General features: G+C 41.4%; 1 protein-coding gene across 1 annotated transcript; it reads left to right on the top strand.

The window, feature by feature from the left end:
* Nucleotides 1-1,178: 1,178 nt before the first annotated feature.
* LOC101895732 (dynein axonemal heavy chain 12) lies at nt 1,179-18,867 on the top strand. Its single transcript, XM_005185361.3, has 11 exons — nt 1,179-3,292; nt 4,917-5,097; nt 5,161-7,827; nt 7,882-8,196; nt 8,259-8,501; nt 8,561-8,788; nt 9,649-9,813; nt 9,884-14,363; nt 14,428-14,747; nt 17,477-18,222; nt 18,283-18,867. The coding sequence occupies exons 1-11, from the start codon at nt 1,230-1,232 to the stop codon at nt 18,764-18,766; spliced, it is 11,892 nt and encodes a 3,963-aa protein (XP_005185418.2). The 5' UTR covers nt 1,179-1,229; the 3' UTR covers nt 18,767-18,867.
* The last annotated feature ends 1,140 nt before the right edge of the window (nt 18,868-20,007 follow it).

The following is a 20,007-nucleotide window of genomic DNA, read 5'->3' as shown; positions in this document are numbered from 1 at the left end:
TCGCACCAGCTGTAGCACTTATGGAAATATTAGTATTTGCAAAGTTGGAGCAAAATCGGATTATCCTTTTCCTTTCTGTGCAGTATTTTTTTTTTTTGGAAAATTTCGAATTTTTTTGGTGGAGGTACCAGAAGGAGTGGATTGATATTGTCCATATCCGAATTCGGTCTAAACTTGTTAATAATAATACGATATTCCAAGTTTGGATCAAATCGGATAATTCCTTCGAGAGTTATCATGCGCACTAAACAGCCAGACAGACGGACGGACATCGCCAGATCGACTCCAAATGTCCTGAAACGGATTTGGTCTAAAGAGACCTAGGAGACCGTTATTTCGATAAGACACGTTTTGGCCGTATCAAATGATGCATAGCCTCTCTAGCCATATGGCTGAGGGTAAAAAAGGCCTAAAATAAACTTTTGGAATGATTCTAAAATTTTTTTAAGGTGGACTTTTCGCTAACGAAGTAGCTGCCACTTACTAGTCTCAAAAAATCCGATCTATCTTAAAAATCTATCAAAAAATAATCCTGTAAAAGTTTTCTAGAAATGACAGTTGTTTACATTAGATCTTTTGGTAGGGTTAACCTCCATCATAAGGGTTTATATGACGCATATGCAGTAGAATTGTCAATTTAAATCCCCTTGGTTTACTAAATCCAGCAAACTATAAACCTAGAATAATCTTTTCCAAAATAATATTTTTTTTCAAATTAACAATTAATAAATAATCAATTAAAATATTTTGGAATATTTTTTTGTCATGATTTTTATATATTTTTTATCGATTCCGATTATAATACCGGTAACAACAAAAATCGGATTTTGGCTAAGGAAAACGAGTTCTGAACCATTGTACTACGTTTATTTTGCAAATCCTAAAAAAAACTTTTAAAAACTAAAATGGTATAATTTATTTTATGATTAATATAAACGTGACAATGCGATCCCTTCAGTTGGTAAATGAAACACACCCTTTAATCCCAAGGAAGAAAATACAACTCGTCCGGAATTAACTGTTACTTGGCAACCGACATTGCCAAGCAAATTTCGTTATTCAAAATAAACACCGGCAGAGAATTTTAATTTCAAAGTGGGAGAGTGAAGAGTAGAAAATAATTTTGAAACAAAGAAAATGTCAAAGAATAAAATATAAAATTTTCAATTTTTAAAAAAGAAACCTCTTCACAAAGAAATAAAAAAAATCGAAAAGAAAAAGTTCCAGCCATGTTCACACGCAAGCTAGAACGCATGTATCACCCGCCGGCGAATTTGGATCGCTACGACAATGAGGAATATATGAAAAATCCCTTGCTTAAGTTTCATCTCTCAAAAGTCTATGAGAGACGGCATCACACCTTCCTGAAGTACCGGGCGGCAGAGGTGAAAATGAAATTGGCCCGTCAACGCTTGCCTCCCGAGCGAGATATACGCTATCTACCCGAATCTCATTATGTCAATAATTTACGAAGATCTGTACGACAAATTGAGGTTCCAAAAATGTTGACACGAACAGAGCGAAAAATCCTAAGCTATGCCCCATTGCGGCTGAAGCAGAAACTACCAAATCTGGTGAAGTTGTACATGAAAGATGTCCATGATGAGTTCGATCGGCTGATGAAAATATATAGTATGAAAAAGATTTTGGTGAAGCCGGAATTGCCTCACGAAGATCCGGCAGATTTTGAATTACCCAAAGCGGATTTTCGTTTTACGTTGCCAGGGAAAACGGAAAATTATCAAAAATATGTGCTGAATCGTAAGAGGATTGGGCAGAGATTGTTGATTTTGAAATTACCGGTGAGATTTGTTTTGAATTCCACGGAAATGGAATTTCCGGAATATTTGGTGGTTTTCGAGCCGCTGCAAATTACCGTGGGCCAGGCAGCTGCAGTTCAAATGGGCCTGGGCCAAAGGGAATGTATTTCCCACAAGGCTTTGCTGAAATATTGCCGTACATCGCTGGATAATTACAACACATTTCTGCGTTGGACCTGGTATCCCAAGGTGATCAATACCCTGCGCCGAATGCACCGGAAACGTGTGGCCACACCCAAAATGTGGCCCAGCATATTCCTCTGCATTGAGGGTCTCATCAACCGGCAAATGAATAATCTCAAGCAACGAACGCTCAACGAATTGCTGAGGATATGTTCGGAGGGTCAAACGATACCCATGTTACGACTCAATTTAATCTGCTACGACGAAGGTGATGGCATAGATATCAGTCCCAGTTTGGAAGAGATTCAAGATACCTATGTTACGATAGTTCGGGAAATTGCCGAGGTGGGTAATCGCATGGAACCCATACAGCCACAAATTGATCCGACCACTGTCAATCAGGCTGCCGAATATTTGAGAATAAATCTCAACGAAAATTATCTGGGGGAATTTGTGGAACGTCTGAAGCAGGCGATCAGTCGCACCTATCAACCCATACAACAGTATTTGAAAAAATATCAACGTAAATACTATGGTCTCTATAGCCAGGCGGTGCGTGAGGACCTGGATCGTTTCCTGGGCGAACCGAAGAAATTTGAAGAATATTTTCGGAAAATTGATTCCTATTTTGAGTACATCAATATGTTGCGTAGCGAACCGAAACAGGACTATTTCCTGCTGGCCATAATTAACAACGAACAATGCATTAAGCGTTTGCGCCAAGTTGCCGATGGACTGATTGCTCGGATAACTTCGGAAATTACCAAAGAACACATAAAAACCGAATTGGCCATTTGTGCCGAGTTTGAGCAGATCAAGGAGAGGGCCTTGGAAATACCCAAAACCACCGAAGAACTCTTGGCCAGTTCGGAGTACATGATCTATGTGAAAAAAGAGAAACTCTTCGAGCTACGCGATCGCATACAATATACCCTGCAGGTGGGCACCAATCTGGTGGAACTTTGTGAAATGTCCCATTACCACTTCGATCTGACAATCAAGACCATTAATTGGTTGAATGACATCAATGAGATCTGCGACTATAATGCCTCACAGCAGGAAAACTACAAGTCCCTGTTCGAGGAACATCTCCAGGAGGTGGTGAAAAAACTCAACGAGGACATTGAGGAAATGATTCCCAAAATGACCATCATTAATGACATGAGTGATCCGCAGAAATTCAAATCCTACTACATAATGTTGCAGAATTTCATAGATCAGCTGAAGACCTTTGATGATTATGTGGCGTGGATCAACAAGGAGGAGAAGTTGTTTAAGATACCCCAAACTCAGTATCCAACCATGGATGTACTGAAGACGTTCGTGTATCCATTTGCGACGCTGATGAAGTAAGTAGATTTGGAAGAGAAATTTAATAGATCGGGTTATTTTTCCATAGAAGGTTTTCCATGTTTACATGAAGCTCTTCTATCACAAGAAGATCTGCTAATCTGTGGATGGAAGACCTTCCACAAGGGTTCTATGATTAAAAGACTTTCTAAAAGACTTCTATGGATGGAAGCCTCTGTAGGGTTGTTCTGATTTTTGTGAATAGACCTTTCATAGGTCTTCTTTAGATGGAAGACTTGTTACAGGTCTTCTATAGATACATGACTTCTATTTACATGTCTTCTTTAGATGAATGACATCTCTCATGTCCGGTTTCCATGGATATGGGGATATGGAAAGCATCTTAAAGGTCTTCTTTGAAAGAACTTCCTCAGATCATCTAGAAGACCTTCTTCAGCTCTTTTCGAGCCTTTCTACAGCTCTTCTGGAGCCAAAAGACCTTCTACAGTCTTTCATAGCTAAAAGAGCTTCTGCAGCCCTTCTATAGCTAGAAGAGCTTCTGCAGCTCTTCTATAGCTAGAAGAGCTTCTGCAACTCTTCTATAGCTAGAAGAGCTTCTGCAGCTCTTCTATAGCTAGAAGAGCTTCTGCCGCTCTTCTGGGGCTAGAAGAGCTTCAGCCTCTTTTCTATAGCTAGAAGAGCTTCTGCAGCCTTCTATACCCAGAAGAGCTTCTGCAGCCTTCTATACCCAGAAGAGCTTCTGCAACTCTTCTATACCCAGAAGAACTTCTGCAACTCTTCTATACCCAGAAGAGCTTCTCCAGCTCCCCTGCAGCAAGAAAAGCTTCTTCAGCTCTTCCATAGTTTCTTCAGATCTTCCATATCTTCTTCATCTCGTCTACAGCTAGAAGAGCTTCTGCAGCTCTTCTAAGACTAGAAAAGCTTCTGCAGCACTTCTACAGCTAGAAGAGCTTCTGTAGCTCCTCTATAGTTGGAAGAGTTTCTGCATCTCTTCTATAGCTGGAAGAGCTTCTGCATTTCTTGTATAGCTGGAAGAGTTCTGCATCTTTTCTATAACTAGAAGAGCTTCTGCAGCACTTCTATAGCTAGAAGAGCTTCTGCAGCTCTTCTATAGCCAGAAGAGCTTTTGCAGCACTTCTATAGCTAGAAGAGCTTATGTAGCTCTTCTATAGATAGAAGAGCTTCTGCAGTTCTTCTGTAGCTAGAAGAGGTTCTTCAGCTCTTCTATACCTATAAGAGGTTCTGCAGCTCATCTATAACTAGAAGGGCTTCTACAGCTCTTCCATAGATAGAAGAGCTTTTTTAGCTCTTCTATTGCTTAAAGAGCTTCTTTAGCTTTTTTATAGATAGGAGAGCTCCTTCAGCTCTTCTATGGCTAGAAGAACTTCTTTAGCTCTTCTATAGGTAGAAGAGCTTCTTCTGCTCTTCCATAACTAGAGGAGCATCTTTAGCTTTTCTATAGCTAGAAGAGCCTTTTCAGATTTTCTATAACTAGAGGAGCCCTTCTAGAACTAAAAGACTTTCTTCAGCTCTTCTAGGACTAGAAGACCTTCCACAGCTCTTCTAAGGCTAGAAGATCTCCTACAGTTCTTCTACCTCCTATTCTTTACAGATCTCCTATGAAAATGTGTTTCTGTAAAATATTTGCGGTTTTCTTTTAAGGTTATGTATCAATTGGTTGCGTTACTACAATGTCTGGATGGATGGACCCTTTGAGTATTTGGAGCCGAAATTTGTGGAATTCACCACCGACAATTATCTGAAGGAGTTTCAAAAAAATCAAAAATACTATCGACAGAAAATCAAGCAGGACCTTATCGATAATCCTGTGTGTAAATTTAAGGTAGGAATCTCACAAAGTATTGGTCTCTTCTCTCCTTAATTCTGATTTATTCCCAATACCTAGGGCCAAACTGAAGACCCCGATCCAAATAATCATCCCGTACCGCTGCGGCTGTGCTCGAAAATGATTCAATCAATTAAGGATTTCACGACGGGGGTTTTCATTGTGAACAATATGTGCAATCCGGCTTTGAGGAAACGCCATTGGAAGGAAATGTCCGAAATTGCAGGATTCGACATTACACCCGATGCCGGAACCACTTTGCGTAAAATTTTAAATTACAACTTGGATTCGAAATTGGATCAATTTGAAATCATCAGTATTAGCGCGAATAAGGAACTACAGCTGTGGAATAGCCTGCAGGCCATGATTCACGAGTGGGATGCAAGGGTGTTTCCCACGGGACCTTACAAGGAGACGGGGGTGCAAATCCTCTCCAATTTGGATGATATTCAGGCGCTGCTGGATGATCATATTTTGAAAACACTTTCTATGCGTGGCTCTGCCTTTATGAAACCCTGCGAAACGGAGGTCCTGGCCTGGTATGAGAAAATCAAGCGGGTCAATGAGACACTGGATCAATGGGGTAAGGTGCAGGCGAATTTTTTGTATCTACTGCCCATATTCTCATCCAAGGATATTGTGGCTCAAATGCCCGAGGAGGGCAGACTGTTTAATATTGTGGAGCAAACCTTTAGCCGGAATATGGCCATGATTTTGCGACAACCCCTCGTTATGGAGACTGCACCGGCTCCGGGCCTTTTGGAATCCCTTATAAAGGCTGTGGAACTACTCGATGACATCACGAATGGTGTGAATAATTATTTGGAAAAGAAGCGTCTGTATTTCCCCCGGTTTTTCTTTCTCTCCAACGATGAGATGTTGGAAATTCTCTCCGAAACCAAGGATCCCCTGAGGGTCCTGCCGCATTTGAGCAAATGCTTCGAGGGCATTGATAGCCTGGAATTTGATCAAGAGAAAAATGTCTTGGCCATGATTAGTGCAGACAAAGAAGTGGTGAAATTTGTGGATGAGGTGTCTACAGCGGCGGCTGGTGGCAGTGTGGAGAAATGGTTGCTGGGTGTGGAGGAGGAAATGTTGAAGGCGGTACGTCAAGAAATGGCCTGGTCCTATAAAAATTATCCCACCTTGGAGAGATATGAATGGGTGTTGAATTGGCCGCAAATGGTGGTGTTGTGTGTTTCCCAGATCTACTGGGCCGGTAATGTCCATGGGAGCCTAAGGAAATCAGCTTCGGATCCCTTGGCCATGCAGAAGTTTTTTGAGGAACTCAATGGGGATTTGAGACACATTGTGGATCTGGTAAGATCCACGACGATTAGCAATTTGAATCGCATTACCATCAAATCCTTGATTGTCATTGATGTCCATGCCAAGGATGTGGTGGAGGAACTGATACGCCTGAAAATCAACAGCGAATACGATTTCCAATGGCTGGCCCAGTTGCGTTACTATTGGGAAGAGGACGACAGCTGGGTGAGGATCATCAATGCCACGGTACCCTATGCCAATGAGTATTTGGGCAACTCAGATCGTTTGGTCATCACCCCCTTGACGGATAGATGTTATCGCACCTTGGTGGGGGCCTATCAGCTGCACTTGAATGGAGCCCCCGAGGGTCCGGCGGGAACGGGCAAAACCGAAACAACCAAGGATTTGGCCAAGGCTTTGGCTGTCCAATGCAAGGTTTTCAATTGTTCCGATGGCCTCGACTACAAGGCCATGGGTAAGTTTTTCAAGGGCCTGGCTTCGTGTGGTGCCTGGGCCTGTTTCGATGAATTTAATCGCATTGAACTGGAGGTACTGTCCGTGGTGGCCCAACAGATTTTGTTAATCATCCAAGCGGTTCGGGCCAAGGCCGTTAAATTTGTTTTCGAAAACACCGAATTGACTTTAAATCCGGCCTGTTATGTCTGCATAACCATGAATCCGGGCTATGCTGGTCGCTCCGAGCTGCCGGATAATTTGAAAGTTCTTTTCCGTTCGGTGGCCATGATGGTGCCGGACTATGCCATGATTGGTGAAATCTCTTTGTATTCCTATGGTTTTGTGGATGCCCGAAAATTGGCCATTAAAATTGTCACCACCTATCGCCTGTGTTCGGAACAATTGTCCATGCAGAATCACTACGACTATGGTATGAGAGCGGTGAAAACGGTGCTTTCAGCCTGTGGTAACATTAGAAAACAATTTCCTCACGAGCTGGAGGATATTTTGCTGCTGCGCTCCCTCATCGATGTAAATCTGCCGAAATTCATGTCCTTTGACATACCTCTCTTTGAGGGTATTATTTCGGACATATTCCCAGGCATAGAGTTGCCCTCTATAGATTATAGCCTCATTGAAGAGGAGTTTTATCGGTTTTGTAAGGAAATGGATTTGGAACCGGCGGAGAGTTTCCTAACCAAGGTCATACAGACCTATGAAATGATAATTGTGCGGCATGGTTTTATGTTGGTCGGAGATCCCATGGCGGGCAAGAGTAAAACCCTGGAGATATTGGCAAAGATACTCTCAGCCTTAAAGTTAAAGGCCCCCGACAAGAGCCCCTACTATCAGCAGGTGCAAATGGGTATTATGAACCCCAAATCGATAACCATGAATCAGTTGTATGGCTCCTTTGATCCGGTGTCGTATGAGTGGACCGATGGTTTGGTGGCCAGGATATTTAGGGAATTTGCCATGACTCCAACGCCGGATAGAAAATGGGTAGGAATCGCAAGGAAATAACAAATTCCTTAATTTAATGTTATTTCTCCTTAGGTCATCTTTGATGGTCCCGTAGATGCCGTTTGGATTGAAAACATGAACACCGTTCTGGATGACAACAAAAAGCTATGCCTTACCTCTGGCGAAGTCATAACCATGACCAAGGAAATGTCCATGATATTTGAGGTAATGGATTTGTCTCAGGCCTCACCGGCCACGGTATCTCGCTGTGGCATGATCTACATGGAACCAGCCTCGTTGGGTTGGCAGGCCTTTGCCAATTCTTGGCTGAAACGTGCCGACAAACGCTGGGCCGATGAGGAGAATTCGCCTTATGTTTTGGCCTTGTTTTCATGGCTCTTGGAACCGGTGGGATATCTGTTTTAGGATGCCAAAGATCTTTTAGTGATTTTGTGTTTTTTTTTTTTCAGTGCCAGGAATTTGTACGCAAACACTGCGTCCAGTATCTGAAACCGGGAGAATTTAATCGCCTGCAGACCACCTTTGATATCTTTGATATGTGCCTGCACGAGGCCATTGAAGAAAATCCCGAAGATTATCCCAAATATTTAGCCATGTATTTTCAGGCAGCCATTACCTATGGCATTGTCTGGGGTATTGCTGGTATTTTGGATAATCGATCCAGGGAGAAGTTTGACAAGTTTTACAGGGAGGTAAGTGCGGAACTTATCCATTTCAAGGCATTTGAACTTAATTTTTAATTTAAATTCAGCTGTGGACCAATGAGGAAACAATGCCCGAACTTATTGGCAAATTGGATATTTCAATGCCCTTGGAGGGACTGCTGGTGGACTATATGTATATTTTCAAACAAAGAGGATCTTGGCGTTCCTGGAATGATATTGCCAAGAGGTTGGATGTGGAGGAGACTTCGTTGGGGGTTCAAGTGCCAACTATAGATACGGCTCGTTATATGCATTTAATTAAAATGCATATTGAGGTAAGTTGAGGGGAGGAGTAACAACAAACAAGCAGCTGAATTCGGCCGAGCCGAACTTTTAACCCTCCACCATTCGGAAGAAATTTGAAAATATAAAAAAAAAATCCGTCGAAAAATAACAGCTCCAATGAAAACCTTTATATGGGGGCTATACGAAGACGTGATGCTGAATAAGTAATTTTTTGTCATAGGCTGTAGTAACGATTCCGAACATCAAATACGAAATTTGAAACAATTCCGATGAATAATCAAAATACCGAATAAAGGGAGGTATTCCTGTAGGGGGGCTATACTAAGACGTGGACGTACATAGACAATTTTCCGTCACAGGGCTGTAGTACCCATTACGAACTTCGAATACGAAATTTGATACAATTCCGGTGAATAATGTGGCGAAAATCCTGGAATTACCGAATATCTAGGGGTAGCGTTATATGGGTGCTTTACTAAAACGTAGACCTATATGGGCAATTCTCCTCCAAAGAGTTAAGTACTCAGAGAGAACTCCTTGTGTGGATTTTCAGACAATTCAATTGAAAAATGTGGCTAAAATCATCAAAATGCCGAATATCGGAGGTACCGTTATATGGGGCCTATACGATATCATGGACCGATATAGCCCATCTTCAAACTTGACCTGCCTGCAGACAAAAGACAGATCGGTGCAAAATTTTAGCTTCCTATCTTTATTCGTTTTGACTCTAGCGGGATTGCAACAGAAGGACGGGCGAACAGGCCTAAATCGTCTTAGAATTTTACGTTGGGTCAAAAATTATTATTTCGATGAGTTACTAACGGAATGACGAACTTAATACACCCCCCATAATAAAAATATAAAAAAAATATTCCCCTTATTTCAGCACAAAAAGAAAATTCTGCTGGTCGGACCCACCGGTACCGGAAAAACGGTTTACATACAAAACTATCTAATGAACAAATTGGATGGAGAGGCCTATGAGACGGCATTTATGACATTTACGGTAATGATTTCGGCAAATCAAACACAGGATTTGCTGATTTCCAAGGTAAGTGGAATATTAAAAAAATGGCGTCCAACGTGGGGCTGACGATATATTTCTTATTTCGCTATTTCAGCTACAAAAATGGAAACGTGGCATATATGGCGCCCCCAAAGGCAAACAGACCGTACTCTTTGTCGACGATCTCAGCATGCCCATGAAAGAGGAATATGGCGCCCAACCTCCCTTGGAGTTGCTAAGGCAATATTTCGACTATGGTCATGTTTATGATTTACGCGACAGCACCAAGGTGTTTATACACAATTTGATTTTTGTCAGTGCCTGTGGCTTGCCCGGCGGAAGTCGCCAAGATGTCTATGCTCGTTTTCTGAATCATTTCAATATTTTTTCCATTGACACCTTCAGTGATGAGACAATGAATCGGATTTTTGTCAATGTTCTGCTAAATGGTTTGAGGAAGACGGGTCATGGTAGTGATGTCTTTGGCATGGCCAATGCCATAGTCTCGGCTACGCAACACATTTATAAATTGGTCCAGACAGAGATGAGGGCCACACCGGCAAAGAGCCATTATATTTTTAATTTGCGAGATATAGCCCGAGTGGTGACAGGATGTTCGCTGTTGCGCAAGGAATCGGTGAGCGATAAAAAGATTTTTATACGCCTGTGGTATCATGAGGCCATGAGGATATTCTATGACCGGCTGATAGATGATGATGATCGCCGTTGGATGTTCCAGAAGTTGAATGATTGTGTGCGGGTACATTTCAAGGAGAAATTGGATGTGGCCTTGGAGCAGTACCACACAGAGTTACAAACCGGGGATCGTATCCTCACTATGGATGGGGCAAATCGCATATTTTTTGGAGTCTATTTCGATGAAGACTCGGTGGCGGATGAGCGACGTTACGAAGAGGTGGCCAATATTGAGAGTTTGTATAAATTTGCCCTAAGCAGTTTGGAGGATTACAACTCGACGAGGAGGTCCAAGATGGATATAACTTTGTTTACATTTGCTTTGCAACATTTGAATCGTATCTGCCGCATATTGTCCATAAGTGGAGCCAGTGCCTTGCTGATTGGTTTGGGCGGTTCGGGAAGACAGTCGCTCACCAAATTGGCCACAAATATGGTACAGACCTCATTTTTCCAACCGGAAATCACCAAGAATTATGGTCCCAATGATTGGCATGATGATTTGAAAAGTGTCCTAAAGGAGGCAGGGGGGATGGACAAACATACCGCTTTTCTGATGACGGAGAATCAAATAAAAATGGAATTGTTTCTGCAGGATATTGATTGCCTGCTGAATCAGGGTGAGGTGCCGAATATCTATGCCATTGATGAGAAACAAGAGATCTTGGAAATGGTACGTCTGGCGGCCCAGGGAGGAAATAGGAACATTGATATTTCACCCCTGCAGGTCTTTTCGTTTTTTGTGAATCGCTGTAAACGAAAGCTACACATAGTTTTGTGCCTCTCCCCCATTGGAGATAGTTTGAGGACCAGAGTGCGACTGTATCCCTCCCTGGTGAATTGCTGTACCATAGATTGGTATCAAAGCTGGCCCGAAGAAGCTTTGCAAATGATTGCTAAAATTTCCCTGGAAAATGTCAGAGTACCCACGGATGATATGAAACAATCGATTGTGGAGACATGCCAATATTTCCACACCACAGCCGGCAAGGTATCCCAGAGTTTCTGTGAACTAACCGGAAGACATATCTACCTTACCAATGCCTCATTTTTGGAGCTGATACAATCTTTTCAAACTGTTATGGAACGCAAACAAAAAGAGGTCATGGATTCCAAGCTGCGTTACATTGGTGGCTTGGACACCTTGGCCAGTGCTGCCGAGGCCATTTCGGTGATGCAAAAGGAATTGAATGCTTTGCAACCAAAACTCTTGGATATGGCAGAGAATTCACGTAAAATGATGTTGGAAATCAATAGGGAAACCATTGCTGCCCAGGCTGCTGCGGAACAGGTGAAAAAGGATGAGGTGGTGGCCTCCATACAGGCCGAGGCTGCCCAGGAATTGAAAAATGAATGTGAAAAAGATTTGGCCCAGGCCATACCCGTACTCGAAGAGGCTCTACAGGCCTTGAATACCCTGAAACCCACCGACATTACCCTGGTCAAGTCCATGAAAAATCCTCCCTCCGTCATCAAACTGGTAATGGCAGCAGTTTGTGTCATCAAGGGTATACCCTCGGATCGCATTGCTGATCCAGCCACCGGCAAAATGGTCAATGACTACTGGGGTCCCAGTAAACGTATCCTGGGTGATTTGAATTTCCTGCAGTCGCTTAAAGATTTCGACAAGGATAACATCAACCCTGATATTATGAAAAAGATACGCAAGGATTTCATACCCCACAAGGATTTCAATCCCAGCATTGTGGCCAAGGCCTCCAGTGCTGCCAAGGGCCTATGTCAATGGATAATTGCCATGGATTTGTATGACCATGTGGCGAAAATTGTGGCGCCCAAGAAGGCCAAATTGGCTGCTGCCGAAAAGGAGTATGCCGATACCATGACCTTTTTGAATGAGAAACGAGAATTGACAGCCATGCTGGAGGCCAAGGTGGCCAAATTAAATGAAGATTTGGAAAAGGCAAATATGGAAATGAAGAGGACCCAAGATGAGGCGGATCTATGTCAGGATAAACTGACCAGGGCCAAGTCACTGATTGATGGTTTGGGCGGAGAAAAGTCACGCTGGACCAAGGCTGCCGATGATTTGCAGATACTCTATGACCATTTGCCCGGTGACATATTGTTGTCGTGTGGCATCATTGCCTACCTCTCCACCATGAATTATCAGTTTAGAACCACCTGTGTTCAGGATTGGTATGAGAAATGTGTGGACAAAGAAATTCCCGTCTCGGAAGGCTACAACATCCTTAAGGCCTTGGGTGTGGAAATACAAATACAAAATTGGAATATCAATGGTCTGCCCAATGATATTTTCTCCACCGAAAATGCCATTATATCAGCAAATTCCAGTCGCTATAGCCTTTTCATTGATCCCCAGGGTCAGGCGAACTATTGGCTGAAAAATATGGAAAGGAAAAATCGCCTGAGTTGTGTGAAATTCAATCAGGCAAATTATATGAAGGTCATAGCCGAGGCAATGGAATATGGTTATCCGGTGATAATTGAAAATGTGCTGGAAGAGCTGGAGGTGCCACTGGATCCAATTCTGCTCAAGAAGACATTTATCCAGGGAGGGCAAAAGTTCATAAGTCTGGGAGACAATATTGTGCCACTGCATGCCCATTTCCGTCTCTATATGACCTGTAACCTCAGGAATCCCCACTTTCTACCGGAAACCTTTAATAAGGTCACGATCATTAACTTCGCCCTGACACAAAATGCCTTGGAGGACCAATTGCTGAGTATTGTGGTTGCCAAGGAGCGCCCAGATTTACAGGAACTGCGGATGACTCTGACGGCTGAGGCGGCCAAAAACAAATCGGCTCTCATTGATGCCGAGAACATGATTTTGAAGACGTTAACGAGTTCAGAGGGTGACATCTTGGAAAATGAGGGAGCCATACAAATTCTGGGCGAATCGCAGACCCTTTCCACCGACATTGCTGCCAAACAAGAGGCCTCCGTAGAGACCACAGCCAAAATTGAAGCTTTCCGCTTGAACTACAAACCAGTGGCCATACACTCCTCGATACTCTATTATTCCATAACAGATCTGCCCAACATAGATCCCATGTATCAGTTCTCCCTGAGCTGGTACATCAATCTCTATATTTATTCCATTGAGACGGCAAATAAATCCAAAGATCTCCCAAGGCGCATAAAATTCCTTGTGGATGCGGTTAGTAAAAATCTGTACAACACCGTCTGTCGTTCCATATTTGAAAAGGATAAACTACTCTTCTCCTTTATCCTGTGTACCCGAATCCTTATTGGCAACAATCAAATACAAATGCGACATCTATCACATCTCCTGACCTCGGCCAAGGAAACGGTTAGTCAAATACCCAATCCAGATCCTGGCTGGATAAATGAAAATCTTTGGTCGAATATTTTGCGCTTGGAAGAGTTTCCCGAACTCAAGGGTATAGTTGCATCATTTAGATCCAATACAGCGGCATGGAAAAGGATATATGATCACGCCGAACCTGAACTACAACCCCTACCCGATGGTTGGCAGAATCGTACCACACGCTTTGAAAAGATCATTGTTTTGAAATGCTTACGACCAGATAAGGTGTTTTTGGCCATTCGTAATTTTATTGCCGCCGAAATTGGTCCGCAATTTGTTTCACCTCCCGAGTTTGACATAAGCAAGTCCTACATAGAATCCACCGCCCTGACGCCATTGATTTTCATACTCTCACCTGGAGCAGATCCATTGGGTTCTTTGCTCTCATTTGCCGAGAAAATGGGTCATGATGAAAATTTCCAAAGTATCTCCTTGGGTCAAGGCCAGGGACCCATTGCCCAAAATCTGATTAAAAATGCCCAAGAATTGGGTCACTGGGTTTGCCTGCAGAATTGTCACTTGGCCGCTTCATGGATGCCCAAATTGGAATACCTGTGGGAGAATATGGACACATTTAATACGTCACGTAAGTAAAGCAAGGCAAAATCTTACCTACGGAGATTTTATATAACAGTTACTTTCATTCATAGCTTCATTCCGCCTATGGCTTACCAGCTATCCAACACCGCAATTCCCGGTGGCCTTGCTCCAAAACGGTGTCAAGATGACAAATGAACCACCCACTGGACTGAAGGAGAACATAATGCGTTCATATAACTCGGAACCGATAAATGATCCAACATTTTATACCGGAGTGGGGAAACAGGATCGTGCCTTTACTCGTTTACTGTTTGGCATATGTTTCTTTCATGCTGTCGTCCAGGAGCGACGTAAATATGGACCTCTTGGTTGGAATATTTCCTATGGTTTCAATGAGTCCGATTTGCAAATATCTGTACTGCAGCTGAGTGTAAGTTTAAGGGGAAGTTTTTTTTTGGCAAATGGGACTTATATTTTTACCCAGCTTAAATTAATATCCCACATATTTTTAATATCAAAATTTAATACTGCAGATTTGTGGTCATAAGGAACGGCAGCCACTTTATTTAATACCTAGTCCAACTGCTTAGATAGATAAGATACAGTAATCGCAAAAAAAATTCAGATTCGGATCAATCCCTTTATCTAATAACAAAGACCTCAATAACAAATTTCGAAATTATAGCTCTATTCCTTCACCCAATACCAAATTTAGTACCACTTAGTACTTTTCGAACAATTATAGTACGCATTTCCAAAACCATCAAGACACCAAGAGTAACCTTAATATCAAATTTCGGGATTCCAGCACTTTTCGGTGCACACAAATCCAAATTGTACCAAATTTAGTACCATTTAGTACACATAAGTACGAATTTCCAAACCTTCCTACATACGCAAATCCTACATCCTATATCTCAATCATAAAATTCCATATCAATCTTATTTCCAAATTCCGAATTTTACCTTCAGTTTCAATTTGTACCAAATTTAGTACCATTTAGTACACATAAGTAAATAATTTCAATAATAATCTGGATCATACAATCCAACAGAAAACTAATTTCCCGATTTCAAAATTCCAGACCTATCAATTCACCCAATTTCAAAGTGTACCAAAATTAGTACCACATAAGTACGAATTTCCAAAGTTTCCTATATACACCAATCATACTCTCCCACAGTAATTCCAGTTCCAAATTCCTGGTTTCAAGCCCTATCAGCTCACCCAAATCCAAATTAACCAAAATTTAGTACCATGCAGTACAAATAAGTACGAATCTCCAAAACTTCCTACGTACCCCAATACTACACTTCAACAGTAATCCAAATTTCAGGTTCACCAAAATCCAAATTGTACAATATTTAGTACATACAAATACAAATTTCCAAAAAACTGTATGTCCCAAACCTACATTCCGACAATAATCTTTTTTTCCAAATTTTAGCATACCAGCCCAATTGGTCCATACAAATCCAAATTGTACCATTTAGTACACATAAGTACAAATTTCCATAACTACCTACATCATTCAATCCAATAGAAGCTTTATTTCCAAATTTCGGGATTCCAACTCGGCCAGTTCTTCCCAAAATTTAAATTGTACCAAATTCTGTACCATTTTGTACACATAAGTACGAATTTCCAAAAATACCTACATAAACCCGTCGTACAATGCAATAATAATCTTTGTTTTCAAATTTCAGCTTTACAGCTCTATCGGTTCACCCCAATTTGTACCATTTAGTACTTTTCGTACACATAGGTGCAAATTTCGAAAACTACTCTTACCTCCATATCCCAATCTTTAATTTTTTTTCTAGAATTCCAGTTCCATCCGTTCCTGCAAATTCAAATTGTACTAATTTAGTACCGTTTAGTACTTTTCGTATACATTAGTACACACTTCCATAACTACCTCCTTACGTCGACCATTCCCAAATTAAAAGTTTTTAGCTTTAACCGTTCACACATGATACGAAATGGTACCAAATGTAGTACATTTTAGTACTTTCCGTACACTTATAGTACGAATTTTCCAAAACCCTTTAGTACATCCATCATACACTCCATCAATGACTCACATTCCAAATTAAAGAGTTCTACCTGTACTGCTTCCTCAAATACGAAGGATGCCATATTTAGTACCTTTTAATACTTTTCGTACCGTTCTAGCGCGAATTTCCCAAAACCCAGGCTTATCGAACTTTTTCGAATTAATTGTGACCCTCGCTGTAGCAGTTAAGACTGGGCATTGGCGAATCGTCTTTTTATACTCTCAGTCATATCGCTAGAGAGGGTATATATCATTTAATACGGCCAAAAATGCCTTTGAGGCCCTAGGTCTTTGGACTAAATCCGTTTCAGGACATTTGGAGTCGATCTAGCGATGTTCGTCCGTCTGACTGGTGCTCACGATAACTCTCGAAGGGAGTATCCGATTTGGTCCATCGTTATATTATTATCCAATATAGATCGAGTTCGTAGATGAAAAATATAGGTCCACTCCTTCTCGTACCTCCCCCACAAAAGATCGAAATTTTCAAAGAAAATATTTTACTGCACAGAAAGCGAGAGAGAGAGAGGATAATCCTATTTTGCTCTCACTTTGCGAATCCTAATATTTGCATCAGTTCTAGGTCTGGTATGAAAATAAACAATATTCGTTCACTCCATCTGGTACTTCCCCCACAAAGGGTCAAAATTTGGAATAAATATAAGTTTTATAAAATGTGATGTAAGAGTCCGGTTGCCTTCAAATTTCGCACATCACAATATTTTTATTAATCGAAGGTCTGTTGGGAAGGTGAAATATATCGGTCCACTCCTTCTGGTAGCTCCCTTACAAAGGGCCAAAATTGTGAATATTCTTGAAGCTCATAAATTTACATCCGATTCCATTCAGACGCATCTCAATATTTTCATTAACACAAGTTGTGTTATAAAGATGGTAGAGATCATTCCCTCTGGTACCTTCCCCACAAAGGGTCAAAGTTTTGAATAACCGAAATAATCAGAAAATCCGAAACAAGCATTTGGTTCCCTTCAAATTACACACATCACAATATTTTCATTAACCGAAGGTCTGGTGTGGAAATGGAATGAAGCAATTGATGTCCAGAATCCAAAATTGTAATTATTTCTTTCCTTCCTCCCAGATGCTGCTGAACCAATACGACCATGTTCCCTATGATGCCATTGGATATCTGACGGCTGAGTGTAATTATGGTGGTCGTGTCACCGATACCTGGGATCGTCGGGCAATTGTCACAATTCTAGCCGATTATGTTAATCACGAGGTGGTCACCGACAATCGCTATAAATTTGCCACCGACGACAGTTTCACAGTGCCGCGAAAAACCGAGCACCGGGAAATTTTACGTTACGTCGATGAAAATTATCCCAGCCTGGCGGCACCCGAAGTTTATGGTCTGCACGCCAATTCGGGTATAACACGAGATTTACAAACTACCAAAACCCTAATGGATTCGATGATTTTGATATTGGGCAGTGAGGTTACTTCCGGTGGTGGTGGCTCACAAAATGCCGATCAACAGTTGTTGGAAACGGTGAGAGACATTGTCTCCAATATGCCGGACAATATGGATGTTGAGGGGGCCAAGAAGAAATACCCCGTGGATTATAATGAATCTATGAACACGGTTATTACTCAGGAAATGGAGAGATTTTTGAAACTGCAATTGGAGATTCGGACATCATGTCGCGACATTGAGCAAGCGGTGCATGGTATTATTGTTATGACCCCAGAATTGGAAGGTGTTATCAATGCCATCAAATTGAATCGCATACCGGCCAAGTGGATGAAGAAATCATATCCAAGTTTGAAACCCTTGGCCTCGTACATACAGGATTTGTTTAAGAGGCTTAATTGGTTGCATGATTGGTAAGATGGAGACCTAAACACAAAATAAAAAAATATTATTTTTTTTCCAAATAATTGCAGGCACCACAACAACAAACCACCCACCTTTTGGATATCAGGATTCTTCTTCACCCAGGCCTTTCTCACGGGAGCCATGCAAAATTATGCCCGAAAATATAAAATACCCATTGACACGCTGACCTTTGACCACCAGGTGTTGGATGTTGAACATCGAAATGAACCGCCGGATGATGGTGTCTATATCAATGGCCTCTTTCTGGAGGGGGCTCGTTGGAATTGGCAAGAGAAGGTCCTGGATGAACAACTGCCCAAAGTATTGATCTATCCAATGCCAGCAATTTATCTGATACCCACCACAATTTATGATCTCAAGGCGGGCAATCGTTATAAGAGTCCTCTCTACAAGACTGCCGAACGTAAGGGAACTCTATCCACCACTGGTCACTCAACGAATTATGTTATTCCGGTATTTTTGAATACGAACATAAAACCGTCACATTGGGTGAAAAGAAGTGCTGCCCTGATATGTCAAACAAGTGATTAGAGCGAGAGATGAAAGAGACTGAAGAGAGGAATTCAAAAAAAAAAAATACGATCTTTTTTTTATATACATACGCACTTACAAATATATCATTTTTAATATTTCTTATTTAAGTTTATTTTTGAGGAATATCGGAATCACAAGAAACATTTGAGAACCTTTAAAACTTAGAGAGCAGCTATTCTTGAATTTGGAGTAGTGAAATATGTGACTGACTGACCTAGAATCAATGCTCAGACGAAACGGCTTAAGCTAGAATCTTGAAATTTTAGAGTGACCTTCACCTAAAATTTCAAGATTCTAGCTTCAGCCGTTTCGTCTGAGCATTGATTCTAGGTCAGTCAGTCACATATTTCACTACTCCAAATTCAAGAATAGCTGCTCTCTAAGTTTTAAAGGTACTCAAATGTTTCTTGTGATTCCGATATTCCTCAAGGAATTTTGATTCTAAGGTTTCAGATAAGGTTTTTGGAAATTCGTACTAGAATATTACGAAAAGTACTAAAAAGTACTAAATTTTCCTGAATTTGGGGTAGTGAAATATCAGAATCAACACCCAGACGAAACGACTGAAACTAGAATCTTGAAATTTCGGGTGATCCTAAGGTTTCAAATAAGACTTTTGGAAATTCGTACTAGAATGGTACTAAAAGTACTAAAACGTACTAAATAGATTCCCCCTTTATATTCGACGAACCAGTGGTGCTACAACTCTTAAATTTGGAATGAGGGTCACCGATGGAGTGTATAATGGATGTACCAAATGGCTTTTCGAAATTCGCACTATAAGTGTGCAAAAAGTACTTAAATGTACCATTTCGTATCATGTGAACGATAAGAACTAAAAACTTGAAATTTGGAATGGGAATCAAAGCTGAGGAGTACGGTCGATGTTAGGAGGTAGTTTTGGAAGTGTGTACTTATGTATGCGAAAAGTACTAAATGGTACTAAATTTGGTACAATTCGAGTTTGGAAGATCGGAAGGAGCTGGAATCCTCAGATTTGAAATTAACATTACTGGCGGAGAGTCGGATTGGGATATAGAGAGAATTCGTACTTATTTGCACGAAACGTACTAAATGGTACTAAGTTTGGTACAATTTCAATTTGGGTGAATTGATAGGGCTGGAATTCTGAAATTTAGAAATCAGATTACTATTGCATTCTAGGACTGAGGAATGTAGTTTGATTGGAAAATCGTACTTATGGACAGGTAGGAGGTTTTGGAAACACGTACTTGGGT

This window comes from Musca domestica, unplaced genomic scaffold (genome assembly GCF_030504385.1).
Source record: "Musca domestica strain aabys unplaced genomic scaffold, Musca_domestica.polishedcontigs.V.1.1 2, whole genome shotgun sequence".
Lineage (NCBI taxonomy): Eukaryota > Metazoa > Arthropoda > Insecta > Diptera > Muscidae > Musca > Musca domestica.
The sequence above is the reverse complement of the archived record's forward strand: the minus strand, read 5'-3'. Positions and strand labels throughout refer to the sequence as shown.

Bases quoted from the DNA above. Each gene is read 5' to 3' on its own strand.
- LOC101895732 (XM_005185361.3), top strand. From the start codon at position 1,230: ATGTTCACACGCAAGCTAGAACGCATGTATCACCCGCCGGCGAATTTG. The intron at 8,502-8,560 runs GTAAGTGCGGAA...ATTTAAATTCAG, and splicing joins TTGACAAGTTTTACAGGGAG to CTGTGGACCAATGAGGAAAC. The intron at 18,223-18,282 runs GTAAGATGGAGA...AAATAATTGCAG, and splicing joins CTTAATTGGTTGCATGATTG to GCACCACAACAACAAACCAC.